Raw genomic sequence first — 24020 nt, 5'->3', positions numbered from 1 at the left:
ATAAAAACTTTAAAGAAAAAGAGCACAGCTGCAAGGAGAAATGCTTTATGATTGGCTAGAATTGTGATGTTTTTGATCCTGCAGGTGAGCAGAGATCTTCCAGTGTAGAATGTGTTTAGCACAGTTGTGCATGCTTCAATACAGATTGCCACTCAGCAAAGTGGGCATGAACTGGACAATAAATCCAAACAAGTGTGCGCACTAACAAAATTAATGACAACTTGCTGTGAAATAATGCCCTGGAGCCATTTTTGTTTTTGTATTTTGGTGCATAATAGATCTTCTGTGCTAGGACTCTCAGAGGGATGGATGTGAATTTCACCACCAAAATAGAGAGTTTATTCAGAGGGAATGCTGTCAACAAAAAGCCATAGAAGCTTAGCACATTCCTGAAATGGTAATTGATGTGTTACTGACTTCACCATCAGACTGCATGCTGTGAGTGGCAAATGGACCCGGCAATCTAGCATTAAGGCAGGAGATTTGGACAGTATTATTTTTAATAGGGAAAGAGGAAAGCTGTATAATTACAAGCAGAAATCATATACTTCACTCAGACCAGCAAAAATAAAAGCCACGCACACTGCAGTTTCAGAGTGCTTGTAGTTGGAAGGGGTCACTCAGGAAACACGCAGTGACTCACACGTGGCTCAGTGGTTAGCACTGTTGCCTCACAGCATCAGGGGCTTGGGCTCGCTTCCTGCCTTGGACGATTGTCTGTGCAGTTTGCACATTCTCCCTTTAAACCATATCTGTACAGTACACATACCCATTATTTACAAAAGTCATACTAATATAAAACTGGGAGTATAAAATTAAGATCAGAGGAACATATTTGAATGCCCTTCATGGCATTATATAGAAGTCACAATCAATCTCTGGGCTGTGCTGAATGGGCAAGTATGCCAGGCTGTCTCATATGCCAACTAAGAGATAGAACATCCATTTATATCAGATCACTCATGGCGCCATGTCAATTAAACACATTTGGAATTTAACCACTGCTGTGATGCAAACAGTTTCACTAACAAAGCAATTATGAGCTGACCATCTATGTTCCAAATGGGGATCAAGGGATAAATGTTAGCCAGGACAAAGGGCTGTAAAATAGCACCTCAGGCACAACCTTAGTGTTACACTCAAGTGTCAACATCAACTACAAGTCTCCGGTGAAAAGGTGTGCATTTCTGAATTGCCTTTCATGATCATAAGGCATCCCAAAGGCTTTACAGTCAACACAGTATACCTGGAGCACTGCTTTAAATGTAGAAAATACTGAGGTGAATTTGTGCACAGCAAGCTCTCACATGTAGCAATTGGTAATGGCCAAATAATTTGTTGTTGTGATATTATGAGGGATAAACATTAACCAGTACAGCTGCTCTTTGTCAAAATATTGTCATAGGATCTTACGCACCCACCCAACAGGCCCATGTTTAACAGCTCATTAAAACAATGGTAGTGCAGCAACCAAAAGTCAACCACAAATTTTCTGCTCCAGATCTGCAGTGGGTCTTGAACACACAATCATGTGACTCAACCGTGACAGTGGAACCGACTGAGCCACAGCTGACATCAAAAATTAAACAGGAAGAGAGACACGTGGATGAAATACCAGAGGCTTGAGGCAGTGAATTTCAGCAAAGTTAAAAGGAACAGTTATAAAGACAGGCTGCAATAGAAGAAAGTATTATAATCTCCAGCTGATTTTGTTCTAACTCTTCGATAAATTGTACCCTTTCAGTGCCATTCAGTCCACAAGCAGTTACCATTACCAGTACCCAGGAAACTGAGTTAGTCATCGAGTTGTCAAAACTCACCATTTTCTCTTCTAATTCACCTGGACTTTACTCAGCTCACATCTATCACTGCAGTCCTGCAACATCCAGTGATCAGTTACAGTGGATAATTAACATCTCAGTGAAGGTAGAGGCTCTACAAATATCATTACCCTCAACGATGGAGCAGCCCAACACAAGTGCTGAAGGATTCACAGCAATTTCAGCTGTTAGTATTAAGGAAGACCCAGCTTAGCCGCATCCAGTGTCCCCATTGTTAGAGATACCAGTCTTCAGTCTATTCGATTCACTCCACGTGGTGTCAAAAAAGCACTGGATACTACAGAGGCTACAGGCCCCAACAACATTCCAGCAATAATACTGAACACTTGTGCTCCAGAACCTGCTGCTCACATAGCCAAGCTGTTCCAGTATAGTTACTACGCTGGTATTTACCAGACAGACAATGTGAAAAATTGCTCAGGTATGCCCTGTGCATGAAAAGAAGGACAAATCTACCTGGCCAATTACCACCCCAGTCAACTCTCAATCATCAGTAAAGTGACTGAATACTATCAAGCAGCACCTGCTCAGCAACAACCTGCTCAGTAATGCCCAGTTTGGGTTCCACCAGGGCCACTCAGCTCCTGGCCTCATGACAGCCTTGGTTCAAACATGGACAAAAGAGGTGAGGCAAGAGTGACAGCTCTCGACAGCTCGGCCATATTCGATCAAGTGTGTCATCAAGGAGCCCTAGCAAAACTGGAATCAGGGGACAAACTCTCTGCAGGTTGGAGTCGTACCTGGCACATCAGAAGCTGGTTGTGTTTGTTAGAAGCCAGTCACCTCAGCTTCAGACCATCTCTGCAGGAGTTCTTCAAAGAAGTTCCCTAGGCCCAAACATCTTAGGCTGCTTCATCAATGACTTTCTCTCTATCATAAGGTCAGAAGTTGGGATGTTCACTGATGATTTGCACGATGTCCAGCACCACTCGTGATTCCTCAAATACTCTAACAGCTCACATTCAAATGCAGCAAGATTTGGACAACATGCAGGCTTGAGCTGACAACTGGCAAACAAATGTCAGGCAATGACCAATGTGAATAAGAGACAATTTAAGCATAACACCTTGACATTCAACTGTGTTACCATCACTGAATCCCCAAAATTAACATCCTGGGAGTTACCATTGACCAGAAACTCAACTGGACTCACCATACAGACACACTGGCTACAACAGCAGGCTAGAAGCTAGAAATGCTGCAGCGAGTAACTCACCTCCTGACTCCTCAAAGCCTGTCAACCATCTACAAGGCACAAGTCAGGAGTGTGATGGAATACTCCCCACTTGCCTGGATGGGTGCAGCCCCAACAACACTCGAAGCTTGACACTATGGAGGATAAAGCAGCCCGTCTGATTGGCAGCACATCCACAACCGATGCTCAGTGGCGGCAGTATGTACTACTTAAAAGATGCACTGCAGAAACTAACCAAGATTCCTTAGACTGCAACTTCAGAACCAGTTCCATCGAGAAGGACAAGCACAGCCGACATATGGGAACACCACCACCTTCAAGTTCCCCTCCAATCCACTCACCATCCGGATTTGGAAATATATCACCGCCTCTTCACTGTCGCTGGGTCAGAATCCTGGAATCCTCCCTAAAAGCATTGTGGGTCAATCTACAGCGCACAGACTGCAACAGTTTAAAAGGTGGCTGCTCACCACCACCTCAAGGGCAACACAGGGACAGGCAATAAATGTTAGCCAGCCAGTAACAGCCACATCCCATGAGTAAATTTAAAAAAAAAGAACTCCACAACAATAACAAGAATTTGAATTCAACAATGGAAATAATGTTGCATAGTGAAAAATAATTACAAAAACTGGAACAAACTCAAACTCAAGAGCTCAGGCAGTAAAATTTGGATTTGTTTGATTGTATCTTGGTATATGTGATAACAATGAAAAGTATTGGTTTGCGTGCTAAATTGGCAGATCGCACTATACAAAGTGCGTCGGTGTAACAGAGCAGAATGCAAAATACAGTGGTACAGCCGCAGAGAACATGGCGCGAGTGAGGGCGAGAGACATAAACATAAGAACCAGGAGCAGGAGTAAGCCATCTGGCTCCCCAAGCCTGTCCCGCCATTTAAAAAGATCATGGCTGATCTTTTTGAGACGCAACTCCACTTACCCACCCGCTCACCATAACCCTTAACTCCTTTACCGCTCAAAAATTTATCTGGCCTTGCCTTAAATACATTCAGCGAGGTAGCTTCAACCGCTTCACTGGGCAGGGAATTCCACAGATTCACAACCCTTTGGGTGAAGGAGTTCCTCCTGACCTCAGTCCTATATCTGCTTCCCTTTATTTTGAGGCAATACCCTCTTGTCCTAGTTTCACCTGCTAGTGGAAACAACCTCCCTCTCTCCACCTTATCTAGTCCCTTCATAATCTTTTATGTTTCTATAAAATGTCCCCTGACACTGAAAAACTCCAATTATTTCAATGCTTGGACTTTGCTGGAACCAGTAGCCAAGCAATAACCATCCTGAAGGTGGTCCTCATGTTACAGAGTTGGTTGATGAGCTTCTTGTTTTATCTTACATCAAGTGCTACCCACAGTCAGGTGGACTGACAGTAGGGATTCGGCTGTGAAAAAGGCCATTCTTCCAGTTTGAGCGATCCTTAAATCAGTCAAAGCAGAACAACTGGCCAAGAGGAGGGTGGGCAAAAAAAAAGCAACAATATAAAACAAAGAACTGCATATGCTGGAGATGTGAAACAAAGACAGAGAGAAACTCAGCACATCTGACAGCATCTGTAGAGAAAAAAAATATGAACTCAAAACAGTAACTGTGTTTATTCCCTCCATTCATCCAGACAAAACTGCTAAGTTTCTGAAGAAGGGTCTAGGCCCGAAATGTCAGCCTTCCTGCTCCTCTGATGCTGCTTGGCCTGCTGTGTTCATCCAGCTCCACACCGTTGTTATCGGAGTTTCTCCAGCACTTGATTTTGCATAGTTCCCAAAAACTAAGTTAATCTGAAACCTTGGCCTCTCTGACACAGCATTCGAAAACAGACACAGCCTAACTAAAAAAAAGAGCCAAATCTGTGTCACACTTTAAGATCAGCTTAAGTGAAAGAGATCAAAAGCCCATCACTGCTAATCAATCCTGGTTTTAAAGACACCACATTTTACTTAAAACAGTGCTTGGAAACCCATCAAAACTCCTTTACGAAATCAACACAGCAACATTTCAGAACATTGTCAGGAAGAAGATTAAATCTGGAAATGCACATCTTCACTAAAAGCTACATAACTAAATCCATGCCAGATCATTTGCATTCAACAGAATGCACCAAGGTTTCTACAGCATAATCATTTCGCTGCAGGCAAGGGTTTTTTTTTTGCATTAGTATTTCATGCTGTACAGCAACATTAGACAAAACTTCACAGTCAGGCATATTGTCCTGCATAGTGAAATAGCCTTCTGCAGTCACACACAAAGCAAAGGGGCTCTGGGGAAGAGGCTCACGGGCTCCTCACCTTACTGCTGCCCAGAGGATTATATTGTATTTCAGGGCAATCTACGAGAATTGAGCAATGGAGACTGGACAATTCCTCACCAAGAAAGTGTCTAAATATTCAAATGTACAACATGAGACCAAGTGAAGCATAATTTTTTATGTATGTTGATCAAACATCAGTTCTGCATTTTATTCCCCAAGAATACCAAATTAAATCTACATCTATGCAAGTCCTGGGTAAAACAAAAAGGAGCCGAGCATGGAAGGCAGCCCAGGATTGCTTCATTTTCCAACACGGGTGCAGTGATTATTATCCAATATTAATTCCTGTGCTGAGCGCTGAACAAATGCAGGTCTCAGCAATTTTTCAGTCTTCAATTAAATTAGTTAATGATTATACAATTAGGCAACACCTCTCTGATGCTATACCAGGCTCTGCTAATGGGGCTCTTAACAGTCAGTGCTTCCCAAGCCTGTAGCAACACAATGACTGGCCATCAGCTGGGAGGCAAATCAACCCAACCAGGGACACCAAATGTAAGAATTTCATGTCATATAACCAGAACACCTGAACAGATGCATGTACAACACTGGTGAATAGGATAAATTCTAGAGTAGTTTCACAATATGCTTCTTCCCAATATCAATGCAAAATAACACATAGACATTACAGCTTCACAAGTGTAAGCACCATGCTAAAGACCCATTACTAATCCTTGCCAAATGCGCACTATTTAGCTGAGAAGAAGTGGGGTGACAGGGGGCTCTTGTGAAGAACAAGCTATGGAATTTGGTCATTAGGCCAAATGGCTTGTATTCTTAAGTATAAATATGTCCTTTCCAAAAGCTGCCACCATAATTTCCAAAGTGATGAAACCCTCTGACTGATTCTGCTTAAACATGCTTTTACCCATGCACTACTAATGCGTTCACTCTCTTCCTCTGCCCAATGATACTTGCCTCTCAGATTACTTACCTTCCAAAATGCGCAGGCACCTCAATGGGATACAACCACATTGATTTTGGCCATCCTTTATCAACCTGCCCACCAGTCCCATTCATTACCCATGACTCCTCATGCCAGCTAAAGCTCCACACACTTACCCACAAGGGCTGCTGTGTGGCCAACAGAAAGAGGAACACCAGTTGATTGTCCCCTCCACATCCAAGGGCTGTTAATGTCACCTCAATGTCCACCTGGCCACCCCAGTAAAAACTGGGGACTGAATCTGAAGAGACCTTCCAGATCATCACACTCACTGACACACTTATTCACTGAACGGGGCATACAGTGTGGTGAAGATGAGCAGGAAGCTATTAAAAACCAGCAGACGACAACTAAAAAGAAAAATCAGCAAGAGAGGGAGAAGATAGAATGGTGAGGGCTAGCTAGCTAGTAATATAAAAGAAGATTGCAAGAGATTTTTTGATTACCTAAAAAGCTAAGACAGAAGCAAGTGTCCATGTTGGGCCATTGGATAAGGAGGCTAGGAAGTAGTAATGGGAAACAAAGAAATGGCAGAGGAACTAAATAGGTACTTTGCATCAGTTTTCACTGCAAAAACACTGGCAGCATTCTAGAACTTCAAGGGAGTCAGGGTGCAGAGTTCAGTGTTAGCAGCCATCACTAATGAGAAGATGCTGGAGAAGCTGAAAGGACTGAAGGTAGAGGAATCACCCAGGCCAATGGACTACACCCAACATTTCTGAAGGAAGTAGCTGTGAAGACTGCAGAAGTATTGGTAATTTCTCAGGAATTCCAAGAGTCTGGGAGGGTCTCAGAGGACTGAAAAGTGCCTAATGTAATACCTCTTTTTCAGAAGGGAGGGAGGGAGTCAGAAGGCATGAAATTACAGGCTGGTTAGTGTGACCTTGGTCATCGGTAAGATTTGAGAGTCCATTATTAAGGGTGGGACCACAGAGTATTTGGAAGTGCATGGTAAAATAGGGCTGAGTCAACAAAGCTTTATCAAGAGGGTGGAGTCACATGTAATAAATCTGTTCAAAGGACAGCCAGTGGATGTGATCCATTTGAATTTCCAGAAGGCCTTTGACAAGGTGCTGCTAAATAAGATGAGTCCATGGTGTTAGGAGTAAGAACTGGCATGGATAGAGGATTGGCTGATTTGCACAAGGCAGAGAATTGGGTTAAAGGAGTCTTTGTCAGGATGGCAGTCGAGTTCCACAGCAGTCAGTTTGGAACCACATAATCCACAATATACATTAACGACCCGAACAAAGGGACTGAAGGCATTGTTACTAAGATTGCAGATGACACAAAGAAAGGTAGAGGGCCAGGTAGGGAGGCTGCAGAAGAACATGGACAGACTGGGAAACTGGGCAAAGTGGTAGATGAAATAAAATGTGGGAAACTGTGTGGTTATACACTGTGCTAAGAAGAATAGAGGCAGAGACTATTTTCTAAAATGGGGAAAGGCTTCAGAAATCTGAAACATGAAGGCACTCACGAGTCCTGTTTCAGGACTGACTGAAGGTTAATATGCAGGTTCAGCTGGCAGCTAGGAAGGCAAATGCAATGTTTCAGTCATTTCAAGAGGGCTAGATTACAAGAGCAAAGAGGTACTGCTGAGGCAGTACAAGGCTCTGGTCAGACCACACGTAAAACATTGAGAGCAATTTTGGGCTCTGTATCTGGGGAACAATAGAGGAGGCAGCCTTGGAGGGGGTCCAGAGGAGGTTTACAAGACTGATCCCAAGGATGAATGGCTTGCCATTATAAAGGAACAGTTGAGGACGCTGGGCCTGTGCTCAATGGAGTTTAGAAGAATGAGTGGAAATGTCATATAAATTTATAGAAGACTGACAGGCCTGGATAGAATGGAGGTGGATAAGATCCTTCCATTAGTAGGAGAGGCTGGAACCCGAGAAAACAGCCTCAGAGTGAGGGATGATCCTTTAGAACGGAGAGGCCTAATGGCCTAATCTGCCCCTACATCTTATGAATCTTACGGCATTCTGGGCATGGTTAGTAAGTTCATTGTTCTAACCAGAGACACTGATTTAAAATTACTGGCATAATAAATTGAGGGGCATAACGAGAAGAAATTATTTTTATGTTGTGCAGTATGGTGGAAATGATTTCAATGTATGAGCTTTCAAACAAGAACTGAAAAACATACTTTAAGGGGAAACGTTTGCAATTCAGTGAGGAAAACAGCAGAGGAGTTGGCGATTAATCAGACAGCTGTTTTGAAGAACCAGCAGGGGCATAATGGGAGGAATGGCACATTTGTGCATGTCATTTGACTTGACAAGAGGGAGTTCTAACCAGATAAGGTGAGTTCAGTCCTGCAGCACAGGTTTTGCAAAGCCAAGGACTGTTGAATTAAAAAAAACAAAAACAAACACACCCATAACATCGGTGTACAGGCAATGCTAGGAGAAACAATGCAGTTCTAATTGAACCTGAATGAAGAAAACAGTGAAGGTTATCTAAGATTAAAATAAGATCTTGATTAATTGGGTTAGTGGGCTCAGGAGTGGCAGGTGGAGTTTAATTTGGATAAATGAGTGGTACTGCACGTTGGTAAAACAAACAAGGGCAGCACTAATATAATTAATAATAGGGCTCTAGGTACTGTTGCAGAACAAACAGAAGTTGGAGTTCAGATACATATTTCTTTGAAATTTACATCACAGATAGGTAGGGTGGTTAAGAAGGCAATTAGCACACTTGCCTTCACTGCCCTGGCCTTTGAATATAGGAGTTGGGACGTCATGTTGAGATTGTACAGGATGTTAGTGAGGCGTCTTCTGGAGCACTGTGCGCAGTTCTGGTCACCCTGTTACAAAAAATATATTACTAAACTGGAGCGGGATCAAACAGGATTTACTAGGATGTTGCCCAGAATAGAGGGTTTGAGATATAAAAAGTAGACCGAAAAGACTGGGACATTTTTCACTGGAGCATAGGACGTTGAGGGGGTGACCGTATTGTTGAGGTTTGTAAAATCATGAGGGACATGTATAAGGTGAATAACAAGAGTCTTTCCCCAGGATGGGGAACTTCAAAACTAGGGGGAATATTTTTCAGGTGAGTGGAGAGAGATTTTAAAAAAGGACATAAACAGCAACTTTGTTTGCAGAGTTGTTCGCGTCTGGAACGAACTTCCAGAGGATGTGGTGGATGCAGGTAAAGTTGCAATTTTTAAAAGACATTTGGATAAGTTCATGAACAGGAAAGATTTGGAGGCATATGGGCCAAGCACAGGAAGATGTGAATAGTTCAGTTTGGGAACACAGTCAGCGTGAACTGTTTGGACCAGAGGGTTTGTTTCCATGTCATATGCCCCTAGGACGTTATAAAATTAGTTATCAACATCTTTGGTATCTGAAGGTGCTAATAGTCTGTTGTATGTTGGCAACATTTTCAAGAGAATTTATTTTACGTACTCTAAGAAATACATAATCATATAACAAGGGTGTTGTTGGGGAATACAACTTGTGAAGGTGCAGAATTATCCATAACCCCATTTCGATCAAATATTTAGGAATCAGCTAAAGCAACAAGAGCCCACTGTATTGATCTTTTCACATCCTCAAACTACAGCTTACGACAATTAATTATTCATACAACTCAGCAACTGAGGTTTGCTAAGTAGGGCTATATAAGACAGTTTACGCTGACTGTTAACAAAGTGATTCATCTTAATGAAAGTTCAAGTTTGTAAACCGGGCCTTTGTATTTCATGTGCTCCAATTAAATCCTGGCTGTTGAAATATCATTTGTGAAGCTTACGAAGAATTCTTGCCTAACTAGAAAATAAAGACAATGACACAAAATAGCACTCAATTCAAATCACATGCAAATAAATTGAAATGTGTTGGCCGTGAGGTTCTACAGAGTAAAGCATTACTTCCTGCAACAAGTTTCACCTGCACAAATGCTTGTGGGTTCAAATCCGATTCTGAAGACCCGAGTATCAAATTTAGTTTGAAGTTACATTCTGTGGTGCAATGGTAGTGTCTCCGGGTGAGGTAGGAGGCTTGGGTTCAAGTCCCACCTGCTCCACAGGACTGTAAATAACATGGCTGAACAGTTTGTTTAGAAAATATGCAAATCTAGTCTAACAATCCAATAAAGTATGAGAGAGTAGTACACCAGAGTATTGTCTCTGGTTGAGCTGCTCTCACAGGGATAGGAATAATCCCATGATGATTTAAAAGAAGAGCAGGGGAGTTTCTGCAGGTGACCCAGACAATATTCAGCCCTGAACAAACATCACAGACGATCTGGTCATACATCTCATTGCAGGTCATAAAAGTTTACTCTGAACAAATTGGCAGTCAGTCAGTCATATTCCCATACAGAAACACTTCAAAAAAAAGAGTACTGCTTTGTTTGTGGAGAACTTTGGGAAGTCCTGAATCATTGGATCCCTACAGCATGGAGGCAGACCATTCAGCTCACAAAGTCCATACTAATCCTCTGAACAGCACACCATCCAATTCCACCCCCTACACCACCCCTGCATTTCCCATGGTTAAGCTGCTGAGCTTGCACATCCCTGAACACCATGTGCAATTTGGCATGCTCAATCCATTTAAACTATGCATCCTTGGACTGTGGAAAGAAATCCAGAGGAAACGCACTCAGACAAGAGAGTAATGCGCAAATTCCACATAGACATTCGCCCGAAGCAGGAATTGAACCTGGGTCTCTGGCGCTGAGGCGCAGCAGTGCTAAATGTCAGGAAGGCATGAAAAGATTAAAACAAATACAACACAGTGGCAGTTTGAGGAAACTGAATTTACTGTAGCAACATACTTTTACTTGTACATTAAATTCTAGAGTGATGGTTAATGATGGTAGAACTTCTCACTTTCCATTCATCACATAGCCAACCGAGAATCAGTCTTGTTCTCACTGATCAAAGGATTTACGAGTTAACACATAACCTGCTTACATTACCAAAGCACTTTGCTTGGCCTTCAGATTGACTGACCCTACCTCTTCTAGGAACGTCTCATTTGTGTCATGTTGTCTTCGCTCTCAACAGAGCGGGCCCATTTTCACTCCTATCATTTACACCTATTTTACATCTCTATTCCTCCTTTACTATCATTAGCACTCCCTATGCCTTTTGCTCAAGGTAGCCTCAGCTCTGTTCCACTTGTTTCTCCTTCCCCCTTTGTCAACCATATTAAGAACCAGCATTTTCAGTCCCTTTCAGTTGTGATGAAGTCATACTGGACTTGAAACGTTAACTCTGTTTCTCTCTCCAAAGAATTTGCCAGGCCTGTGGAGGTTCTTCAGCATTTCCTGATCTTATTTTACATCAATTCTGGAATTGAGCTCAAACACTGATCTTATGACTCAGAGGCAGGAATGCAGGACAAGACCTCCCTATATAATTAAAACTACAATGAATACTGTAGGTTACTTTTAACAAGAAATTTCTGTGTGACTAATACAGGAATATAGGGGCTGGATTGACAGGGAAGGGGTAGGAAAAGCTAGTTCAACACTGAACACAGCAGGGTGCTATGGGGCAGGTAAAGAGACAGGAACTAGATGTAAAACAAATTGCAGTTGCAAAGAATTAAGGGAGAATGTATAGAAAGTCGTAAACCAGCAAACACCTTACAGCACAGTAGGCAGTACTGGATGGGGAGTGTTGAGATTATCTGTACTTGCCTTTCATCATGATCACAGAAAGAGCCAGTGCATTAAAAGACAATATTTATTTTTCCACACAGTCATAATTTACTTCAACAATACACCTTTCAGTCAAACTACAATCATTCAGCTGGGCAGTGAGTCTGTTTCCAGGGCTTTCAGGATGAAATAGGTGAGCTATTAGGGTGTGAAATGAAAAGTCACTTCATTTCTTCTTTGACATGACTCTCTATGAAGGCACAAATAGGAATCCAAAAAGTTTGATGAGAAAGTCATAGGCTTTGTAGGGCATACATGTTTCTGTATTCTACTTTGCACATGGCAGCGCAGTTATATTTATTACAATTAGTCAGGAGACACAATACAAAAATAAGCTATTCAGCCCAATCAACTCATGCTGTTGTTTATATTCTAGTCCACATTCTATTTTAGCCCTTTCTTATTATTATCGGCATAACTATTCTCTCCCTCCTCATATCGTTTTTGGTCATATTTTTAAATACGCTAACACAATTCTTCTCAATCAGTTCCTGTAGCGAGTCCTGAATGCTCTCCACTCACAGCATAATCTTGGCTTTCATAACTTCTCCACTTGATTTCTTCGTCGCTACCTTGACATCCCCTGATTTTCCACAATCAGTCACTTCGGTGAGGTGACCAAGTTTAATGCATCCAGGCTTGCTGCCAATACAAAAGCTTAGTGAAAATGTAGGCTGAGCAGGAAGTGAAAAGGCTGCTAACAGATCAAGATGAATGAGTAGGCAAGGTGAAAGATGAAGAATCTGGTGGGGAAATACTGAATTATCAGGTTTGGTTGGCAGACTAAATTGCAGAAGACTACTGAACATCACCACTCAAATATGAAAGTTCTTGTACACAAATCACAAAAATAATATACTATAATATTAACACACAATGAGAAAACAGTAAAGAAAATAGTGTGCAGCCCTCAACGATGTTGAATTATATGAAAACAAATGGAAGTCTTCCAGTAATTATGTGGGGATTAAGTCTCCTTACCAAGAGAAAGACTGTTGTTATTTAAAAAAAAGAGAGTGCAACAAAAATTATTCGGGTTGGAGTTAGAGGGTTGTCACTTGAGAATAGATTGATTAGAATGGGCCTATAATCATCAATTACAGACATCTCTGAGAAGTACAAAACTTCCATAGGATTTAACAGGGAAGGCACTGAGAGGCTCCTTCTCTTGGCTGGGAACTCTAGGACGAGGGATCGGGAGAAGGAATGGGTCTTTTAGCATTAATGTGATGGGAAATATCTCCACTCAAAGGACTGTCAGTCTTTGGAGTTCTCTTCTCCCTAGGGCTGCAGATGTTTATTTGTTGGGTATAACTGATGCAGAGATTGGTAGATTTTTGAACATTAAGGGAATTCATGGGATTTGATGAGAAGTCAGGAAAGTAGCATTAACGTAGAAGTTTGGCCAAGATCTTATGATAAAGAGGTTCAACCTTGTTCCAGCTCCCATTTCCTACATTCTTATCATATGTTTAAACTACAGTCACAAAGCTGTATTTTAACAATGGGCTCAAATTAATGGTTTCACATCTTCTCTGAGTTGCTGTTTGAAATAAAGAACATGATCAATGTATATTATCGCTAGAGCTCACTGCAAAACACAAGAGACCAACAGATCAAACTCCCATCACCCCTCACACAACAGGATGTTGGAGTATGCTTGATAATTCAGGTGCCGAGATTTGCATTTGCACGTGCAGTTTAGTAATACTAGAGGTACAACAATGAAAAGAAGCACAATACAAATAACAACTGAGCCACAGAGAACTTCCTTACTGAGAATTTCAAATGTTGCCAACAATAGGCAATATTATGAGGTCTTGTCTCAGGTAACATTTTGTCCCATTAAAACGTTCAGATAATCAATCAGGATATTGTACAATTGGTGCAAGAATGTTGGATATTCTATAGTGATTCTAGCCACTGTCTAAAATAGTGGGCATCTCCCCGTTGTCTTCATATTTATGTGTCAATAATTACTGCGCGACAGATTCAATACTATCTTGTGTGTGCAAACTGACTGCTACATTTCCTAAACCAGATTACGCTGGAAAAAAATGAGACCCTCAATGGCTGAGGTATTGTGGGATGTCTGTGCAATGTGCTACACGAATGCACAATGTAAATGTCATTCTGTGTGATGATAACAAAACTATGCTTTCCTTCCTTATCCTTCTCAAACAGTCATATAGCTGGCTGGAACTGCTCTCTCCCAGCTCTGTTCATTTCTTTCTATAGATAACCAGAGAAAAATAGGCAATGACTTCTCTTGCAGCTCTTGTATCATTGCCTCTACGGCCCACCCTCTAATAAGCATGACACAGTGTCGAGCTGGAGGAACACAGCAGGCCCACAGCAGAAATTTCTGAAGAAGGGTCCTGACCTGAAACGTCAGCATTTCTGCTCCTCCGATGCTGCCTGGCCTGCTGTGTTCATCCAGCTCGACATTAATCTCTGACTCCAGCATTGGCAGTTCGTATGATCTCTAATAAGCACGGATCCTTAGACGTTCCAGTTTCTCATATACATGCTATCCTTTGATATCATCAGAAGCCAGAATCAGTTTTCACACATACACTGATGACACCCAGCTTGAACTTACAAGCATTGATCTGAAGTCTTCCATTCTGACTCTACAGTCAGGTTGCTTATCAGACATCCAAGATTGGATGATCAGAATTTTACTGCAGTTTTATTTCAGTGAAGACTGAAGACGCTATTTTTGGTTCCTGCTCCAAACTTCATTCCCTAGATCAGTCTCTCTCTCCCTGGTAACAGTCGGAGACTAACCATGGGGTCACTCTGAGATGAGCTTCTGACCACTTATTCATATCACTGCTAAGACCACATAGTTCCATCTGCATAACATCGCCTGTTTTAACCCCATTTCAGCTGTTAGAGTCATACAGCACAGAGACAGACCCGTCAGTCTAAGCCGACTATAATCCCAAACTAAACTAACCCCACCTGCTTATTCCTGAGCCATAGTCCTCTGAATTTACCCAAATGTCTTTTAAACATCGTAACTGTACCCATATTCCAACACTTACTCTGTTTTTTCAAAAAATCTTTCTCCTCCCACCTTAAAAATATGCCCCTTGTTTTGAATTTAAAGGCCCTTGCTATTCACCTTATCAGTGCCCCTCAGGATTTTATAAACGTCTATGAAAAGGTCATCCCCCAATGTGCTACACTTAGTGAAACATGTCCCAGCCTCTCCAGCCCCTTGTTATAACTCAAACCCTCCATTCCCAACAACATCCTGATAATTTTTTTCTGAACCCTCTCCAGCTTAATAATATCCTGTCTGTAACTTCAGCTATTGAATCCCCCAGTCATAGTCATAGAGTCATACAACATAGAAACAGACCCTTCGGTCCAACGCCTGACTTTATTTCCTCTAGGTTAATCTATTTCAAAGAAGATCCAGATGGTCTTCCACATTTTAACTGGGAACTATTGGACATGTCAATTCTGCCGTTTTTACCTTAAGTCACACCAAGTCCCATTGCACTGTACCTCTTTTGATCACTAACTTACGAGAGCTCATGGTCAATCCACGGCTGGATTTTAAACATCTCATCTTTATTTCAATGCCATCCAAGGTCTCAACCTTCCTACATCTCCAAGCTCCTGCTGCCCCACAATCTGCACAGATACCTGCACTCTTTGAATTCTGGCCTTTTGCACATCCCCAATTTTAATCATGGTGGCCAGACGGTGGTTGAGAGTGTCATTGACTGCCTGCCCCTCTTCTGGGGTTGTGTTCTTGCCCAGGTGTCCTTGGAAAGTGTCTGGAACAGTGTCCACTGGATTGCTCAAGGTCTACCATAGGCAATGGACACTGAGGGTAGGTCGGGGTGGGGGGGGGGGGGGGGGGGGAGTGCATGCTTAATCTTCAAGATGACATACTAATTTCAATGTTGTTTAATTCAATTTTCAAGTTCGATTTCTGAAACAGCGCCCCGTTAACAAGGATGGGACCCTTTGATCTGGTTTAGCTTGGTTCATTTGATTTAAACGGTTTTTAAATGGCTTACACGAGTTTCCCCAGTTCTAATTGTCCCACATCCAGTGTCCATGCTCCATTTGCCTAAGCCCTAAGTTTTAGGATACCTTCCCTGCAGCTTTCTACCCCACTTCCCTCTTCTTTCCGCTTCTGGTCATCTGTCCAATTACAACACTTAAAAGACATCTGGATAGGGACGTGAATAGGAAAGATTTAGAGGGATACGGACCAAACGCTGGCAAGTGGGACTAGTTCAAGAAATCTGGTCAGCACAGACAAGTTAGGCTAAAGGGTTTGTGTGCTGTATGATGTATGACTTAGTTTTTCTGCATGTCACTCAGTATCAGTCTGTGCCTTCTAACACTTTTATGAAGTGCATTGAGACACTGCAATATATAAAGGCGCAATATGAATTAAAGTTGTTGTCGCAGAGTTATGCAACACAGAAACAGACCCTTTGGTCCAACTCATACACGCCAACCAGATATCCTAAATTAATCTAGGCACATTTTTCCAGCATTTGGCCCATATCCCTCTATGCCCTTCCTATTCATGTAACCATCCAGGTGCCTTTTAAATGTTGCAATTGTACCTGCCTCCATCACTTCCCCTGGCAATTCATTCCATACGCGCACCATTCGCTGTGTGGAAAAAGTTGCCTTAAAGTCCCTTTTAAATTGTCCCCCGCTCACCTTAAACCTACACCCTATTGTTTTGGACTCTCCCTTTCCCAGGGAAAAGACCTTGACTATTCACCCCATCCATGCCTCTCATGATTTTATAAGCTTCTACAGGGTCACCTCTCAACCTCCAATGCTCTGGGGAAAAAAATAGCCCCAGCCCATTCAGCCTCACACTATAGCTCAAACACTCCAAACCTGGCAGCATTCTTGTAAAATAGTAAAATGTGAGGCTGGATGAACACAGCAGGCCAAGCAGCATCTCAGGAGCACAAAAGCTGACGTTTTGGGCCTAGACCCTTCACAGCATTCTTGTAAATCTTTTCTGACCCCTTCCAGGTTTCACAACATCTTTCCTATAGCAGGGAGACCAGAATTAAACACAATATTTCAAAAAAGTGGCCCAAATCAATGCCCTGCACAGCCGCAACATGACATCCCATCTCCTATCTCAATTCACTGACCAATAAAAGCAAGTGTACTAAATGCCTTCTTCACCATCCTGTCCACCTGCAACTCCACTTTCAAGGACCTGTGCACCTGTATCCTTAGGTCTCGCATTTTTGGGGTTCTTTCCCTAAGTGTAATACATGTGCTCATACATTCAACTATCAATGATTATGAACATAGTCACCTCTCCTTTGCTATATTCGAAGTATTTACAAAAACAGCCATCAGATATTTTATAATTGAAAGGCAATGCCTCAACAATGTCTCATGCAAAGCATGAAACTTTCCACACACTCCTAGTGATATGCGCAAATGCATTCAGTTGGATTTTTACCCACAACTTTCAGATCGAAGGCAAGTGTGCTACTTGTTGGGTCACAGCTGACTCTACAATATATTTCACTGACATAGCCGTTGGGGAAGGCTGCAATGCAACTCAAAATAGTTTCACAGTTTCAATACTGTTTGAAGGCGTCATTAAATCGACTGAAAAATTACACAGTTTTTCTTAAGTTTTACTGTCGGTTCTCTCAAATCCAACTCTACTCCATTATATTCACTTATCTAAGATATATCTTCAAGTTAATTTTTACACCTTGTTCCAAATGAGCAAATGTGCCTTCAACATAAAATTTTAAACAGGTTTTTTTAAAAAAAAACGCAGACCACTGCAGGCAGCCACAGACACTGTTCCAATGGCCTTTCCAAGAAAGGCCCAGAACTTGCAAGAACTTGATACAAGTCAGTTTTTCCATCTTCCTGTTCCCCATCATTCTCTTCAAATTCTACAGCTGGTATTGTAACATTCAAGGACGCCAAACGTGTTACTGATGAAGAAGAATGTATATTCTTATAGCACCTTTCACAACCTGAGGATGCCCCAAAGTGCACAATAATGCATTTCTTTTACATTGATCTTATTGTTGCCATCTATGAAACTCAAGAGGCAAATTGTGTACAGCATGCTACCATAAAACATCCAGATAATGTGTTTTAGTCAACTTGGTTGAGGGATAAATGTTGGCCAAGGTCCAAGACGGAACCTCAGTTCAACAATTCACCTGTAAGGCAGAACATCCGACAGGGAGCACCTCAACATTCCTACTTTGCAATGTCACCCTGAATTACATACTCAAGTCTCTCATTTGAGGTTTGTATTCGCAACCTTCTGACTAAATCACAAGTGTTCTACAGTTAGCATTAGGTGTAAACCATAAAGTGGTAAAAATCACAAGCAATTGCAAAATGCAAGCTCACCAGCAATTTAAATCACACGATTACTATAACGTGCATCGACCCGAGCCAATGTTATCCAGCCGGCTACGGACCAGTGAACAAGCAAATAAACATAGTATGCCAAAGGGCTATTACATTTTGAGTCCAATGCTGTTCATATCATATTTTATTGATCATGTCCAGGGTAATTGATTAATGGATTGGTACATTGAGACTGCATTTCTGTTCCCATGTTTAATATGGATATCAAAGCAATTCATGCTGCTAAGAACTAATGAAGTCAAAAAGTCTCTGCAACTCCCTCCCTGCTTCCAACAGAAAATAGCGATTGACCAACAAAAACCAGTGATACGTTCTTGATTATCAAGGGGATCAAGCGTTAGGGGGAGTAAGCGTGAGTATGGGATTGAGGAATTTATCAGCCATGATTGAACAGCAGAGCAGACTCGATGGGTCAAACGGCCTAATTTCTGCTCCTCTGTCTTATGACCAATTACCATCTCATGCCCTGAAAAAAAAGAGAAATTGCCCTACCATCAAGTCAGATTCCCTACTCTGTCAAGGTGTAATTTGTTACTAATAAGACAACACACCGCCGAGCACAGATTCAACTCAATTGTCGACTGTTACGAAAGGTCTGATGTTTGGTACAAAACTAGGAAAGATTTAACGTTGAAGCCTCAAAAAGATGGCCATGTCACAGTTGCTAGTCTATCCCAGGCACTGGTCAAACCCAGGCAGACATGCTCAAAGCCGTATTATATTTACAAAGTCTGGCAACTGCAAGCGCTTTTTTATATATTGTAAGTTGAGGGCCACAGACAAATGCATTGCACCGGCTCGAGTACAGATGCTGAAGTGCGTAGTGACAGAAGTGCATCTCCCCGCAGACAGGCGCTAGCACAATGCAATCAGCAGCTGGGTCTGCTTTTCGCAGGCCGACAGAAGAAACTTCGGGAGGAAGGAGAACTCCCGGGTCGGGGGGGGAAATGTCTGGGGGACTGTGGGTGGGTAGCATTCTGTCAGAACAGAAACCCTCCCTTCAGTCAGGAAGCTGAACCCAGCAGCAATGACCAGACGGATTCCCTTACAGGAAGGCTGCAGACCGGGGCTTTATTTTTGTTTTTAAACAAGAGGGGGAGGAAGAGAAGTCACTCACCGGGCTCCGGCGTTTCAGGGTGATGTTCTTCCAGAGTAGGAGATGTAGCTGGTGGAGGAAGCCCATGGCTGCTGTGTGTGTGTGACAGAGAGAGAGAGAGAGAGAGAGAGAGAGAGAGGCTGCGGACAGCGGAAGGTTAGCGGCGCCTCTCCACTCGCTCTACGCCCGGACTTTGCTCACTGGGGGCGGTAGCAGTGGTCCCGCAGCCCCGGGGTGAAAGGGGGAACAGCCCCAACATCGCTGCCCTCCCCACACACGCCACAAAGAAAATAAATAAATAAATAAATAAATAAACCCGGGGTTTGGGGGGGGGGGGGGGTGGGGGTTGGAAACAAAGACGAGAAGCAGCAGGCTAGCGGCTGCAGCGGGATCGCCGCGCGTCCCCGGCAACGTGCCCGCGAGCGCGCTCGCTCCCTGCTGTCACCCACTTCTGTGCGCCCGTGCGCGTCCCCGTCATCCCGCTTCCCCCGTCGTGCTCGTGCACCCCCGCATCAGTCTGCATCTCTTGTGAGTCTCACTTGGTTACTCACCCGGGGTGGGGGTGAAAACAGATGTAATCGTGCGTTTCCCATATTTCAGGGTTGATCATGTAGATATCTGACTGCATATGTGCACCTTTACAAAGGTGTTTGTACTTCAATGCATTATGTGTGTGTATTTGGAGAAAAACTTTTCATTCGTATAGCGCCTTTCACAACCACAGGACGTCTGATGTACTTTTGACGTGTAGCCATTGTTGTAATGTAGGAATTGCAGCCGGGAATATTGCTGGCAGCAAGGTGACATAAAACAAGGACGTGGATATGATCAATAAATTTGCTACTTTTTGTGATTAAGGGATAATGCCCCTGGTCTTCCAGAAATACGGTCCTGAGAGGTTGTAAGTTTACCTGAGACAGCAGACAAGACTTTAGTTTAATGTCTCATTTGAACGGTATCACCCTTAATCCCACCTGAGAATGGGAGCTTTGACTTTGGTGCCAAAGTTCTGGAGTGGGACTTGAGCCCAAAATCTTATGACTCAGAGGATGATGTGCTTCCAAATGAGGTGCAACACGCGTGTGTATGCATATCCTTAAGTGTAAATATGTTCATACACATGCACATCATAGTATGTGTTTCAGTGTTTCTAATGATATGTACACGTGAGCATATGTATGGTTACACGTGATAGAGAACTAGAGTTTCCAATAGTGACCACACCTTCATTGGCACCACTGCGGGAGAATTTGCTGTTCACATGTAGACCTTACTATCCACCAGAGGCCTGCAACTAATGAGTACAATCATCGTAAATATTTTCACCTGTAAAGTAATTCTAAGAAGGATATATGAATAAATGCTTTAATTATTGTAGTAGAATTGAATTTTTTACTAAAACTATACTTTATTCATAGCATTTGTAAAAGTACACAACAAAACATTTCAACTTGAAAATTGCAGAAAGCTTAATAAAATTCAACTCATCTCCAAACAGCATGTACCAGCCTTGGACATCAGAAAGCAATTGTAATGCTCCAAATATTTACCACATCCATTCAATATGAACTGTATAATCTGAGGGTAAATAATTTCAAATTGCAAATTACAGAAAGTACAGTCAAATTAAACTTATTTCAAATTTTCACAAGTAATTTTCAATCCTGAATAGACAAAATGCTGAAAATGCATTGCAGATCAGGCACCATCGGTCAAGGTATGTCAAGGTCTGCGGATTGAAATTGTTCTTCAATTTAAGTTGCAGCCTAAAACAACCAATTTTCTCCTTTTCAGATAAACAAGTAGTGGATTTGTTCAGAATTTTCAAATTTTCTCCCTGATCTCTATCACTCACAATTTTGCTAGTTATCCCTACAGAAAGCTTTTGAGAGATGAGACTATGAACATATTTAAACATACAAATAAATATTTTCAAGTGAAAGTTTTAAATTTGTGATTTAATTTAAACCAGAATAGGTGAACAACACTGTAAATTTTGTGTGTGTGGCTTTTGTTTGAGATACAGTACACGCAAGAAAGTTTTGGATAAATTGAAGTTTATGAAGGTTGAGGTTGGGTAGTAAACCCAGGAATATTGGAGTGGGCAAGCGGTAGTTGACAAAATATGGATGAGGATTTTGCTCATGGGTAAACTTGCTGTATGCCAGATTAAAAGATTTCCTAAGTTCCCCTTTGAGTATTCCTGTCTGCATTTTGGTACGGCAAATCAGTTGTACACTTAATGGTTGGGTCCTGGGAAGACAAAGAGATCTTGGAATGAAAGTTCATAGTTCCTTGAAACTGGAGTCATAGGTATACAGGGTAGTGAAGAAGGGGTTTGGTATGCTTGCCTTTATTGGTCTGTATGATTCTATAACTTTGGTGAGCTTTGGACAGATGAGCACTGAACACTATGCTCATGCAAATGAGTCAACTTTTCCAACATTAAATAACATGCAGAATTATAGTAGAGCAGAGCTTTGCTGAGAATTCTGCAATCAAGACACAATTCATGTGACTTGATATCATTGATGATGTAGTCAAGCTATTAACAAGTAACTACAATTCTACATATTACAGATAGAAGGAACATGAATCATCTATTTATGGAGAATTTTTTGCATTATGATCTAGCTCAAAGCATTAAACCTAAAAGTGAAAACAATGATTATTGGACTGCAAATGTCAATCTTGAATGGACACACCCCTGCATATGTGATATTTTCAAAATAGTTCAAAGAATGTTTTCAAACTGTTTTCTCTTGCAGATGTAGTTTACACATAGTTGTGTGTGAAAAAAAAATGCACAACCATGATCTATATGTTTAAACTGAAAGAATACTTTCAGGTGATATAAATATTAAAAAAACATAATTTTCCTATATCAAATGATCAAGTCTTTTTTTTGTCTGTGCAATTTATTGTTTGCTGCATCTGCTTAAGAAGGGAGAAGATTCTGGCAGGAAGTGATTCATTGCTTATAAATCAAAACAGAAAATCAATAAATTGTATGTAAGATGGTAATATCCACCAAACTTGGACTGAAGAAACAGAGGAGACTATTCTAAGGTGACCTAACCTGAGCAATAACTCATATCTAGGAAAGGGACCTGCTACTACAGAGTAATTAATCTGGAGAAGTGTTCAAAGAGGGACTGGGTGGATTCCTGACTTAGATAAAGGGTAGAGGCAGTGATAATGGGAACTGCAGATGCTGGAGAATCCAAGATAATAAAGTGTGAAGCTGGATGAACACAGCAAGCCAAGCAGCATCTCAGAAGCACAAAAGCTGACGTTTCGGGCCTAGACTGATGAAGGATCTAGGCCTGAAACGTCAGCTTTTGTGCTCCTGAGATGCTGCTTGGCCTGCTGTGTTCATCCAGCTTCACACTTTATTATAAGGGTAGAGGCATGTGGTTTTAGGATTGAAACAAAAGATAAACCCCCCTGGAGTCCACTGAGTGAGTCTCCAGAGGTAAGAAAGAGATGGAGAAGCGTTACAACAACCATCAAGCTAAGGCAGAGATAAGAGCCAGCTTATGAATTTCATCTCGACAATGTCCTGAACTCCCAGCCTCAGCACAGGCCAGGCATGGCAATCTACTGGCCCAGCATGACGGTTTCTCGGCCCGATGTGCTGGTCTCTTGGCCCAGTGTGGACTAACAGGCTCAAGATAATTCAAGAACAATCTCCTGGCGTCAAAAGCCCATCTGGAGTCAAGGCTCAGCATGGACTGGAGGCTAGTTGGAGTGAACTGGGTCGGAAGGACTGTTATTCTGAACATTTTACTTCTTTATTCTTTTTCTAATTTATTCCTATGATCTGTAATGCTGGACACTTTATTTCTTTCTTTTCTTACAGTATTTTTTCCCTAAGAATCTGTACCTAGACACCTTTGTGCCTAGGATGGCACTGTATGTGGTGACTTGTAAACATTTCATTGTACTCGTGTGACAACGAAGCTACATCTAAGATTCTAAGAATGCAAAAAAAAGGCTGTCTCTGTGATGGAGAGCATTTCTGAAGAAGGGTCCCGACCTGAAACGTCAGCTTTCCTGCTCCTCTGATGCTGCCTGGCCTGCTGTATTCATCCAGCTCCACACTGTGATATTGATATCAGATCACAAGTTCAGCTCAGGATTAAACGAGAAATCAAGTTTGCAAGCCGTTTGGTTTTGCCTCAGGCAATGGTCAAGGGGAAATTGGAATTACTAGTGGAGGACAAAACCTACAGCAGGAGCTAAAGGCAATGGCCTTCATTTTCTCAATGTTTAATTGGAACAGCTCACCAGTTGGGTTTTGAACTAGCATTTCAGAGATAACAAATGGGCCAAGAGAGGTCGTTGGGAAGGTAAAGCTGGAGCTTAGTCAACATACTTGCAAAACTGGAGTTTATGCCTACATATGATATTGATTAGCAAACTGGATACACACTGTATTTGAAAATGAAGCAGAACAATGAAGAAAAAGAAGGGGATTTTGACAGAGATAATGGGAACTGCAGATGCTGG

General features: G+C 42.0%; 1 protein-coding gene across 6 annotated transcripts in view; it reads right to left on the bottom strand.

Moving 5' to 3' along the window:
- Positions 1 to 19835, bottom strand: part of abca2 (ATP-binding cassette, sub-family A (ABC1), member 2) — a 508939-nt gene extending 489104 nt beyond the window's left edge. For 4 of the 6 annotated variants that reach the window (XM_059638363.1, XM_059638364.1, XM_059638366.1 and 1 more), the window contains exon 1: positions 19530 to 19607. In XM_059638363.1, the coding sequence (XP_059494346.1) occupies positions 19530 to 19595 (66 nt within the window). In that variant the 5' untranslated portion in view covers positions 19596 to 19607. Of the gene's footprint in view, positions 1 to 19529 lie in introns of all 6 variants that reach the window. The other 2 variants (XM_059638365.1, XM_059638369.1) reach the window with 1 other exon arrangement.
- Between the last annotated feature and the right edge of the window lie 4185 nt (positions 19836 to 24020).

This window comes from Stegostoma tigrinum, chromosome 29 (assembly GCF_030684315.1).
Source record: "Stegostoma tigrinum isolate sSteTig4 chromosome 29, sSteTig4.hap1, whole genome shotgun sequence".
Lineage (NCBI taxonomy): Eukaryota > Metazoa > Chordata > Chondrichthyes > Orectolobiformes > Stegostomatidae > Stegostoma > Stegostoma tigrinum.
This window is presented reverse-complemented; position numbering and strand designations above follow the sequence as displayed.